The sequence below is a fragment of the Bos indicus x Bos taurus genome, chromosome 16 (assembly GCF_003369695.1).
Source record: "Bos indicus x Bos taurus breed Angus x Brahman F1 hybrid chromosome 16, Bos_hybrid_MaternalHap_v2.0, whole genome shotgun sequence".
Taxonomy (NCBI): domain Eukaryota; kingdom Metazoa; phylum Chordata; class Mammalia; order Artiodactyla; family Bovidae; genus Bos; species Bos indicus x Bos taurus.
The window spans coordinates 1,945,186-1,957,677 of NC_040091.1; the positions used below are offsets into that span (position 1 = coordinate 1,945,186).

At 41.6% G+C, this 12,492-nt stretch overlaps 1 protein-coding gene across 1 annotated transcript; it reads right to left on the bottom strand.

Moving 5' to 3' along the window:
* Positions 1-4,169: 4,169 nt before the first annotated feature.
* PPP1R15B (protein phosphatase 1 regulatory subunit 15B) lies at positions 4,170-12,450 on the bottom strand. Its single transcript, XM_027564233.1, has 2 exons — positions 10,130-12,450; positions 4,170-7,061 (listed from the first exon to the last, which is right to left on the bottom strand). The coding sequence occupies exons 1-2, from the start codon at positions 12,002-12,004 to the stop codon at positions 6,840-6,842; spliced, it is 2,097 nt and encodes a 698-aa protein (XP_027420034.1). The 5' UTR covers positions 12,005-12,450; the 3' UTR covers positions 4,170-6,839.
* Between the last annotated feature and the right edge of the window lie 42 nt (positions 12,451-12,492).

Genomic DNA, 12,492 nt, shown 5'->3' on the forward strand with positions numbered 1-12,492 from the left:
GAGATAAAACCCTAAAGAGAAAAACTCTAACACAAAAACCCAGCAAATATCTGTACATCAGCCTCTTATATCTCACTTACAATCACCTAAATTGCCATATTCATTTTATTATTCCTCCATGGAGACCATGAAGAATCATTTGTGTTCAAATATAAATTTTGGTTCTCCTGTAAGGAACAGCCCCCAGTGATAAGTGAAAGTCGTGTCCGACTTTTTGTGACCCCACAGACTTTACAGTCCATGGAATTCTCCAGGCCAGAATACCGGAGTGGGTAGCCTTTCCCTTCTCCAGGGGATCTTCCCAACCCAGGGATCAAACTCAGGTCTCCTGCATTGCAGGTGGATTCTTTACCAGCTGAGCCACCAGGGAAGCTATCAGGGAGCTATCAGTGATGAGTACTTACCACAAAAAGGTGAAGTCACCATTGGCCAGGCAGATCTAGCATGGGCAGGGCAGTGCGGTTTGCCAGCTTGTTTATATACTAAGGAAATGACCTCCAAGCAACAGCCATCAGATTAGCAGTGACAGGAATCTGTCAGGCACTCTAAGATGGCAAGTCACGCCATCTGGTGGAATCAACTGAGCATCTCTAGAAACTCAAAGCCAACTGTTTTCTAAAAAAGAGGAGTAGAAATGAAACCTCTGGTGTGGTGGGGAAAATACTTTTAATACTTCAGTACAGGTGGTGCTAATGGTAAAGAACCTGCCTATCAATGAGGGAGACTTAAGACATGCAGATTCAATCCGTGGTGGGTGGGGAAGATCCCCTGGAGCAGGGCGCAGCAACCCACTCCAGTATTCTTTCCTGGAGAATCCTATGGACAGAGGAGCCTGGTGGGCTATAGACCACAGCGTTACAGTCAGATACAACTGAAGTGACTTAGCACACACGCCCAATACTTTAGTACTCTTTAATCCTGGAAAAGAAAGGTCTCAGCTGATTTGCTCACATATTAACTTCGTAAATTAAATTAACATGTACCTTGTTAATGACACTCAAATTAATTGATGAGGTATCTCTAGCACAAATTTCAATTACAATTGAAATTTGTAATTACATTCAAAAAATTTAGAGCTGTGCTACAGCTTCTCCCTAAGGACCTTTCAGTTCTGTGATTCTGTATCATCTATGGCTGAGGCACACTGGAGTCTAATCAGACATGGCTGTGACGAAGTCTCAATAAAGACTGTATGGGAACTGACTTAAAGTTATCGACTCATTCAAGCATCTGTTGACTATGACGCAGGTGCAGTCCTAGGCGATGTGCTCATAGAGTGAACAAGACACAGAGCAAGACTCTTACAGAGTTTATAGGGTGTGACCGTAGACAAGAAATAAGTAACAATGTTAAGATTAGGGCAGTGAATACAATTTTAAAAGGTTAAAGATAGTGGGAAGGGAAGGATTGGAGGATAGGGTTGTCAGAGGTCTCTTGGAGATGATATGTGAGATCCAAAGAGGAAACAAGTCTTCGCATGATGAAATTTGTTTTTAAAAACCATTCCACAACATATATCCAGATCAACTTTTTAAAAAACTCTTTTGGGACTCCTCTCTGGTTTCTGCCTTCCAAGCCAATGCATGAACCCCATTAAGAAAAACAGGCTTGCCTCAGAGCAGTATAATCCAGTTTTATTACCACCTCTGTCTTTAACCTTGAACATTTGGGGGATATTTCTAAAAGTTAATGCAGTGTATGTATTAACCTAACATTTTGGTGGGGAAATTTGCAGTGTCATCTTGATAGATAGTATTGCTAATGAACATACCTCTGACAATCGTGCTGTTCTGCTGCTGTGAAGGTCCTCATTCCTCTTCTAGGTAGGATCTAGAAAACAGCAGTGAAAATAAAATGTTCAGCAAACAAGGGCAGAAGGAACCTAGAAGAAAGGAATAATACTGAGACAAAGGGAGGGGTAATGGAATAAAAGAACAAAACATGAAAAAGCATTCCGAAGTGTTTTCTCTTAATAGTTCAGCTTTCTAGACCTGTTTCCATTAGATCTCTAGGGTACCCTCTTCCTGGGTCAAGTAACCTAATTTCCATAAGTCTGATTTCCCCTATCTTTCCCTAATGAGCTTGAGTCTGTCAATGGTAAAACACTGATGTGGCTCAAATTGTTATACGGTAATAACATAACCCCAAACTCCACCATGCGTTCTCTATGTCAAGTAACCTAATTTCCTTAAGTCTGATTTCCCCTATCTTTCCCTAATGAGCTTGAGTCTGTCAACGGTAAAACACTGATGTGGCTCAAATTGTTATACGGTAATAACATAACCCCAAACTCCACCATGCGTTCTCTATGTCAAGTAACCTAATTTCCATAAGTCTGATTTCCCCTATCTTTCCCTAATGAGCTTGAATCTGTCAACGGTAAAACACTGATGTGGCTCAAATTGTTATACAGTAATAACATAATCCCAAACTCCACCATGTGTTCTCAATTCCACGTATAAAATCATTTCTCTTTGACTTCCCTGATCTCAAACCTGTAGCTAACATGTATTAACTGAATGCACTATAGGTCTTTTCTGAACCCTCAAAGCGAGCAGGGTGAGATCCGCTCACCCTACTTACTACACTAGGCTTGCAGAGCTCGGCGTCACGCTGCCTTTGTGTTTTAGTCACGTGCTGCGTGCTGAGCCACGTCCAGCTCTTTGTGACCTGACCCCATGCACTATAGTCCGCCAGGCTCCTCTGTGCGTGGCATTTCCCATGCAAGAATACTGGAGTGGGCTGCCATTTCTCCCTCCAGGGGATCTTCCCAACCCAGAGATCAAACCTGCATCTCCTGTCTCCTGTGTTGCAGGTGGGTTGTTTACCCAGTAAGCCATTTTGACCAGTAAAAACTTAGTCTCGAGTAAATCCAAGGAGAAAAAGACTTGTATTTCATATTGACCAAAGCATTCAACTAAGTCCATAAGAATTATAATTCCCAATATAGGGACATTCCAAATAGCCAATATTTGTGTCATAATCAGTTGAGTATCAAAACCTCTTCATACACATAAAGAAATTAGGTCTCTTAGCTCCAAAAAAATGGTGGGCAACGTACTTTTTTAGAATGTACCAGGATGTCCTTGTACATCTCTCTGTCAGATACCTTTATAACTGAGGAAAAAAATAATTATTTTCATTTTTAAAAGGTACATAAAGGAGGGTCCAAAGGAAGTCTCCAAATAAGACTAACAAACTCCCCAAACTATGTATAACTCAAAATTTCTGAGATCAGCAATTAAATACTTGCTTTAAACTTTCTGTTAAACAACAAACATCATCACCTCTATAGGGATACCAGGATAGTCATAATAAACCTGGCTTGATGTGAACATGACTATTTTCATACATCTTCCTGGGGGAGAGACAGCCAAAGATGCTTAAATTAACCCTAAGATGGTAATAAAAGTATAACCTAGGCTGTCAATTCAGTTTGTACTAAACACTGATTTATCTGCAACTGTTTCTTTCCTTCCAGTTAAGAAATACACTTTTAATAATTTTTCATTAGCTGCTGCTGCCGCTAAGTCGCTTCAGTCATGTCTGACTCTGTGCGACCTCCTAGCAAGATTCAAATGCCTAAATTAAGAATGCTATAATTAATAATTAATTCCATTAATAAGCTTGCTATAGTCCAAATGTCTTTTTTTTCTTCAAGATAAGAAGTTTGTTTTTTCAGATGTTACCATCACATTTATTCAATATTATAAATGGGAGAACATGCTGATTGACAATACCAGTTATCATTAATCATAATGCACAAAATAAAGCAGCAGACTTCCATGCTACTTAGGAGAAACACTATGCTAACCCCAGCATATTAATTTACTGCTTCTGTGAATACTATTTTACTATTTTCTTTGCAGCATTAGTACAGAGCTGGGGTGAGTTTTACAATCAAATCCCCAGTCTCTAAGAAGGTCACTTCATACTCTAAGAACCAACTTCTCGTTTATCTAATACTGAAATGTAGTTTGCAATTATATTTACCCCCTTAACGATTTCCTCCTCTTCAGTTAGCTGAAGAGCAATTACCATGTCACATAACCTTTTTAACCACATAAATCTGTACAGCACCTTTTACGTTTATAATGCTTCTACAAAAACACCTGACTTAATTCTGAAACTCCTGCTCAGTAATTCCAAAAACAATGTAAAACACAATATAAAGTTGAACCAAAACATCAAGTAACATTTAATAATTGCAAATATATTTATTATAATTTACAGATTAGTTAAGTTATATACACAATATAATTTTATAAAGTCCCAACAAAAACTGGTTACATTTAAGTCATTGGATCTGAAGAAGCCAATTTATAAGTCTTTTAGGCCCCTAACTTCACCTTCCCTAAATTATAAAAAAATAAAATCTGATAGTTTTGATTTCAAGTTAAAGATGAGGAGATGGTGTTATCACATTTTAACACTTAAAAAAGGAAATGTTTACTTCTCTGCACAAAGCCTTTCATATGCTACATTGATACATAAAGCACCATTGCAAGACTTTAAGTGTGTAAAATGTTCAATTAAAACTTCCAAGGATTTTCTTTTTAAGACTGAAGTTTTAACTTTGTTCTAACAATTAGGATCTGGACAAAACTGGTAAGAATTGTTTTTCCCTTGTCCAACTTTAAAATGGTCCCTTTTGTCCTTCTCAGCGCTGTCTGATCACTTCTTTTAAAGGAGGGTAGTAAATGGAAGAATTCTTCACCTTTTGTCCTTCTCATTACTGTCTGATCACTTCTCTTAAAGGAGGGTAGTAAATGGAAGAATTCTTCACCAAGCTTTTACATATTTAGCAGTGAGGTTGGAATCTCAAGAGAACAATTCTCCAAAATCCAGTAAATGTAAAGTGTCAGTCGTTCAGTCACGTCTGAGTCTTTGTGACCCCAGGGACTGTAGCCTGCCAGGCTCCTCTGTCCATGGAATTCTCCAGGCAAGAACACTGGAGTGGGTTACCATTCCCTTGGCTCCAGGAGATCTTCCTGACCCAGGGATCAAACCCAGGTCTCCTGCAGTGCAGGTGGATTCTTTACCATCTGAGCCACCAGGGAAGCCTAGTAAATGTAAAGATTTCCCATTATTTTCATATATGCAGAGGTGCAAGACTTAAAACCCCAAAACACAACCTAAGTCTCTGAAATAAAATAGTATACTTCAGTCTGGTTTTAAAAGAATGCCTATACATTTTCAGTTTTCTTTTCAAGGCAATACTTTCTTTCCAACTGACACAGCTGATGCTTGAAATTTAGCATTTCCATGGTGTTACACCAGACTCTATAAATGCATTCCCTATGATTACCTAAAATAGAGGGGCACAAAACACACTGAAAAAGAGCTCTGCAGAAGTCTGACCAACTTTTATGCTGTTGTACTCTCAGAGCAAACCAAATGGAACAAAAATAACGACCAGGTAGATTATAAACTGAGGTAGTAATCCTGCAAGCACTTCTGATGAAAAATTTCAAAACTAAGAGGTCATCTATTCTGCTCGTACTTTCTATTACTTGTAACAGGAGGTGTGTGAAGTAAAAACAGACCAGAAAGTTGTTGGTTAATATTCCCTCAACCTATCATATGCACATCATGTAGTGCTAACTAAACCAAACACAGTCAGTCACTGCAGAAACTTCAATTCAAATGTAAGCTTTGGGATGAAGATATTAAAACTTTCAATCTGTCAAATCTATAGATCTTTCCTGAAATTATAGGCCTTGCCATTACTTCTCTATTAAAAAGAAGAACACAATAAACTTGGATGTTGACTGAAGTCTATATTTTACATTTCAAACTGGAAAATTCAGAACTGCCCATTTCCAAGTTTACAGTGTCACCCTGACAAGTTATAAAAGTGACGGTGCTGAGGCATGATATTATTAACACTGGTTTTCTTTTGAGAGCATATACAACAAAACCAAATTGCTCTGAGATGTCTCCTGTTCTTCTTCCTGGAAAATTCTAAGCTTTTAAATTTAAAAGCAACTATGACACAATTATTACTTTCTGGAGTCTTTTAACAACAATTTCTACCTGTTGAAGACACAAAGAACCACTCAAGTGGGAACTACAATAACATATACAGAATCCTCTCCAAAAAGAGTTTACAAAGAACTCAAATATATCAGATGTTAAAATTTGGCAGAAATATGCAGCTTTCCCAAAGCAGCAGAAAGTACTGCACATATAGGTTTTGTGGCAGTCCTTGGAAACATTTCCTAGGTAGAGCTTAACCTGGAAATAAAAACCAACCACACATTTTCAACCAGTCATTTTTAGGAAAAGAAAAAAAAAGACACACGATAATGTACTTTAAGTTGGTCGTATATACAAAATTATTTTTCTTAACATTGAAGTAGAAGGGTCAAATTACTGAATATATAGAAAACGTTAACAGCCCAGTAATTTCAGAATGTTGGAGGGAGGGGAGAGCCCAGAGTTTTTAGACAGGTGCACATAATTTAAATTAGAATGGGAAATGGGCTTTGAACCCTATAAATAGTTTCCCAAGAAAACAAGTTTCCAAAGTGCAAAATTACACCTTAAAAGGTCCCCTTTTCACTTCAGCAAGCAAACAACATTCTAGAACAGATCCAACTAAACAAAAAAGGGAGGATTAGAAATCACACCATCTCATCCTTCATTTTCAGGGCCTGGCTTCAAACCTGGACATTTCTGAGTGGGCTATGTTGCAAAAAAATATTAAACTAGGTCACTGGATCCAAGCTGCACATCCTCTAAGACAAGGTTGAAGGACAGCTGCCAATTTTTGTTTTTAAAAGTAACCTCTCAAGTAAGAGGTAGTGTATGCTAGGGCCAGAGGCTGTCGAATCATCTTAACATTGCTCGAAAACATTAAGTCCTTTGAAACATGTTTGCTGGAGTCTATTAAACATCTTTTCTCTGTGCTCAAATGTCAAGCAGTATCCAATAGCTTCTTCTGTTTCTTGAATTCGTTTCTGGAACCTGCATCCATCCCGTGCAAATTCTTCCCATGGTCCTTTTCGATCCTCATCACCGCTTATATAATACTCAGTAACTTCTTCAAGGAAGGTTACCTATAAAGATAAAAGAGTAATTTTAATCTCAAATATAACAGAAGTAAAGAAAGAAACAAACTTGTACACTCCTCCAAAATGACAGATATTTCCTAAGTATTTCAGAAATATAATCCTGAATGCTTTCATTACAGCACAAAAGTTCACTTCTACTTCTTTTTCAAAAAAAAAAGTAACTTTTCAGTGTTTTTCAATTCTTAAATCATAAACATGTAGTAGACTGAGCGACTTCACTTTCACTTTTCACTTTCATGCATTGGAGAAGGAAATGGCAACCCACTCCGGTATTCTTGCCTGGATTATCCCAGGGACGGGGGAGCCTGGTGGGCTGCCATCTACGGGGTCGCACAGAGTCAGACACAACTGAAGTGACTTAGCAGCAGCAGCAGCATTCTTATATTAATTACTTTTATAATCAGAACACAGAAGAAAAAGTTACTTAGTAATCAAACTGCAACAAAACATATCTTTAAGGTTATGTTACTATAAGAGACTTTGTAGTTAAGATAAAAACCCTCTTTGTATTCATTATGCTATCACCACACATACATGCAGTTATGACTACTGCAATATATATGATCACATGGAAGAGTGACAGTTCCCTTTAATCCCTACTCAATTTTTTTTTTTTTCTTTTTTACTTTACAATATTGTATTGGTTTTGCCATACATCAACATGAATCCGCCATGGGTGTACACGTGTTCCCCATCCTGAACCCCCCTCCCACCTCCCTCCCCATCCAATCCCTCTGGGTCATTCCAGTGCACCAGCCCCAAGCATCCTATATCCTGCATCAAACCTGGACTGGTGATTCGTATCATATATGACATTATACATGTTTCAGTGCCATTCTCCCAAATCATCCCACCCTCTCCCTCTCCCACGGAGTCCAAAAGACTGTTCTATACATCTGTGTCTCTTTTGTTGTCTTGCATACATGGTTATCGTTACCATCTTTCAATTTCTAATATAGAAATTTCTTTTTAAGATATCAAACACCAAATGTCAAAACTTGTTTTAAAGTACATTCAATACTTACATCAGCTAATTCCACTGTGGCTGGCTACTTTCATTCCCTTTACATCAGGCCAAGGAATACCCCCGAGGACAATTAGTAGACATGTAACACCTTACTAAATATTGCATTCTAGCATTACTCATTCATTTTATCACCAAGATAAATAACATTTATACAGTGGTTACCATATGCCAGGTTCTTTTCAAAGTGCTTAACAATTTTCATCTCACTAATCTCACTTAATAATACATACCCTATAAGGTATGTATCATCATCATCTTCATTGTATAGATAAGGAAACCAAGGTAAACTGACTCATTTAAATCACACAGCTTCCACGGGTGCAATCAGGATTCCAACTCTGAGCCCGGCTCTACAATCTGCACCATGTTTGCCATTTAAAAAAGCATTCCCAGATCTGAAAGCCTCACTCTAAGAATTGGGCACTATCCATTATTCCCATATACCTAAAGAATGGGATGTAGTCAAAGGTTATAAATAACTTTACCATATTCCAGACATAATCTTTTATAAATGTTGCTTCTAGTGCATAGTAATAGTAACATCTACTTGACTCATCTCACTTTTCACTCAGTGAGCAAGCTAAAAAGAGACATGAGGCTGGGCTGAGATCCCTAAACAAGAGTTATCATTTAAGGCAAAGCAACTATGAGTTTTATCTACTCACCTCATTTAAATCGTGCAATAATTCATACAATAGCCATTATTATTATTACTATAAGTCAGTCAGTCAAAGCCATGAGAGGTCAAGTTACTTCCCAGCTCTGGCTATCTTCCTAAATCTGTTGGCCCTAACCACTTAGGAGTAGGGAACACAAGTCTCCAGATGCCAAGTGCTCATTCCATTGCCTCACTTTGTTTATCTATTCACTAAACATGCCATTTTGTCAGGGACCTTTTAAAAACATAGCGAAAAACATTTAAGACAGCATTAACAAAAGTGTGAACTAAAACCTAATTTTTAATATGCCTTATTTTGCTTCTACAGCTAAGACATAAGAATACCACCATTTAGGGACATTTTCTACCCTAGGGAGAGTTTCAAAGATTAAGCTGGTCATTTGGAGCCAATGGATTATAGTTCTTTCCACTTGAAACTCTGATGCAGCAGAATTTGAGGTCAATAATAATTCACCCATGACTTTATCTTTCCAAATAAAAGTAAAGGTAACTAAAGACACTTTTGCTCCATAATAAAAGATACCCTGTCTGTTTGTGGGGATTTCTCTTCAATTAATGACATCAGCCGAAAAAAAAAAAAAAAGCAATTCAAAAGATTACCCAAATACAGTTACCTTTATAATGTGTTGAAAGAGTAATATAAATGCTCCATGAAGTTTTAAGACTAGCCTGGAAATAGGAAACAACTACTCAAGAAAACCAAATAAGTGACCATCATAATTACAAATGATTAACCTATAGAGGGCCAATGATAACTTGGACTGCTATCTTAAGAAAAGGTAATACTATTTTCAGTATTATTGTCAATCAAAATTCCAAATGTCCAAAGTTTTTAATACTGAAACTAATATTTTCTTTCATGGCAAACAACCAGACAAATATGACTTGCTACTTGGTACCATCATCCCTTTGGGTTCTAACTGAGAGGAATGAAAACAGTTATCCTGAAACTGGAGCAGTAACTGTCTGCAAATGACATGCTACACTTAATACCACAAAACTCTACTGCTACAATAGGACCTTCTCAACCTCTAGAATTAAATCATGTATACACAAATTTTAATTTTTCTGTTCCTTAAAAAAAGTGAAAGTTGAAACTTGAAGGGAAACAGCCCAGAGTTGCCAACCCTGAAGAAAACAGCACCCTCAAGCTAACATCTATACACAGGCACCTTCAATTCAGACAGGAACAACACTCTACATGAGGGAAAAGGAGAGGTGGTCATTTCTCAACCGAAGTGTAAGAGCTTGGAGTCTTTCCTAAAAAATAAGCACTACTATGGCTCCAGGAAACTCGTGCTTTTCCACATCAGAACAGAAAGTACAAGAATGTTAAAAGAAACAAACCTTTTTTCTCCGGATATGTGTGTGTGTTTCTCCAGAAAGAACCACACCCCGTACCAAGTCTGGACATTTACTTTCTGGGCTCCCTAACAGCTGCCCCTTACAGGAAAGTAAGGTGTGACACTCAGAAATGGGCTCAGATGGCCTCTCTGAGTCAAGATAGCTTTTCCAATTTTTCCCTGTTTGAAAAGGAGCCTTAAAATTTAGAAGGTTGTAGGGGTCGTCCGAATTACAAAAAGAATTCCACAGTTTGAGACTCTCTGCTTCATCTGCACTAGATTCCCAGTCATCATCATCTCCAGAATTATGATCAGGAAACTCGGGAAGACTTTCAGTCTGGGGAGAATTCCCTAGGTCAGACTTGTCAGACAAATCCTTCTCTGAATCAGAAGGGTTTCCGGGAAGAATTCTGGCAGCAGTCTGAATTGTTGCTGTGAAGTTTTGGGGATTATAAGGATCCACACTATAGAAAGAGTTCCAAAGGTGGAGCCCTTCTGAGTCTTGCTCAAGGTCTGATTCTGAGAATGAGCTATCACTATCAAAACCGTCATCCTCAACGTCTTCGTCCCAATCCTCATCTTCCGAATCAGAACTTGTTTCCAGGTCACTGGCTGCACCTCCCAAAATGTAATCTATCAACTTGTTACTACAGGCTGGTCTGGCAGAAATGGGAAGGTCATCGTCTATGTCTGAAGAGTCAACTACACTTATTTGGTCCTCTCCAAGCTCCTGTCCAGTCTCACAAGATAGAATGCCTCCCGAGGGGCCCTGTCTTTCCAATCCAAAAGGAACTTCTCTAATCAACAATTCTGTTTTCTCTTCAGTGGGTTCCTGGGCGGTTCCGGGAACGGCTCCAGCAGCAGGAACACACTGAGTCGGACTATCTCCGAAGTGCTTCGGCTCCATCCGGAGCAGACTGTGCTCCTCCTCTAGGCTGTGGTAGCCATGATCTTGGTCAGGGGTGGGTAAAGCCTGACCCTTGCTGGCCTGCTGAAGGAATTCCAGCCGCTTCATGCGCAGATGGTGGATTTCGGGCAGGCCTTCTCTAGAGAGAGGAGGACATCCCTGCCACGAGGCGGGAGCCATCTCTGCGTTGAGCGGCTGGGGATAAGACGAGGCCTCATCCAGGCAGCCGCTCTCTGGGCTCAGCTCCTGGAAATCGACCAGTTCGCAGCTTCCAACACTGCTCTGATAGCTCAGCTCAACCCGGGGCAGGCAGTCCAGATAGGAGGGGTTCAGCAAATAGGAGACGACACTGACATTGCTTAAGCGCTGAACGTTGAGCGGTCCAGAGGGCGAAGGGCCAAGCTCCGGGTCGGAAAACAGACGCGCTTGGACGCTCCGGGGCACCAGCTCCACTCCCCACAGCGGCTGCTCCAGAAGAAAAGCATGGGCTGCGGAGTCCAAAGCTCTTCCCTTGGCTTTAAGTTCTAATTCCAGATCTGGGGGCGAGCACTGCCAGTGGAGGCCCCCCTCTAGCCAGTCAAGGGGACTGGCGGCCGCGTCGGCCGAGGGGTCGAGCCGCAGCGAACTCAGAGCTTTGGGCGCCGAGGGGGCTGCGGGCTCCTTCCGAGCCCTCAGGAGGCCGTAGCCTCCAGCAAAGTCTAGCCATCTGGTAGGGATCATCCCACCGAAAAGCTGGCTCCAGACCAGCAGCTTCTGAAGCAAGCTCGGGAGCGGCGCGAGGAGCTGGGAAAGCAGCTGCATCCAGGAGCTGCTTCGGGCCTCGGGCGGGGGGCTGGGAGCCAGCCTGGGGTCGGGTTCCGGGGAGAGCGGTGCGGGGAACCTGGACGTGCCTGATCCCGAGGGCCGAGGGAAGAAGGAGGGCAGCCGGAAGCGGGGGTCCGGTTCCCGCGAGCTGTCCGCCGCCGGCTCCATCTCCCGGTGTCGGCAGTCTCTCACGGAGGTAGGGACGCGGAGCTCGAGGCCCTACACAGTCTCGGCCTTCCCCAGCGGCGGGGTGGGTGCCCCAGGCCGACCCCCGGGCCAGCAGAAGAGCCAACAAGGAGAGCGGCTCCGGCCGCAGGCAGCGGGCCACAGTCCGGAACGGCGGGCACAAGACGCGGCGGCCAAGGCGACGTCCATCCTGGCAGCGAGAAAGGGTCCTACTCCGGCCCGCGCCGCTCCACCATAGATAGGAGCCCTTCCGCGGCGGCGGCTTCCTCGGAGGCACGGACCGTGGAGATTCCCCTCAGCAGCGCGACCCCGGAAGGGCTGATCTGGGAGGGCAAGCGGGTGCAAGCGAAGCTCAAAATGGCCGCAGGGCCAGCACCGCGGCAACACCTCTCCAGACAGGCTGACTAGACGAAGGACGGCGGCCGGCTACGCCACCAGCCCCGCGCCGCCTGACGTCACTCGCCGGGCCG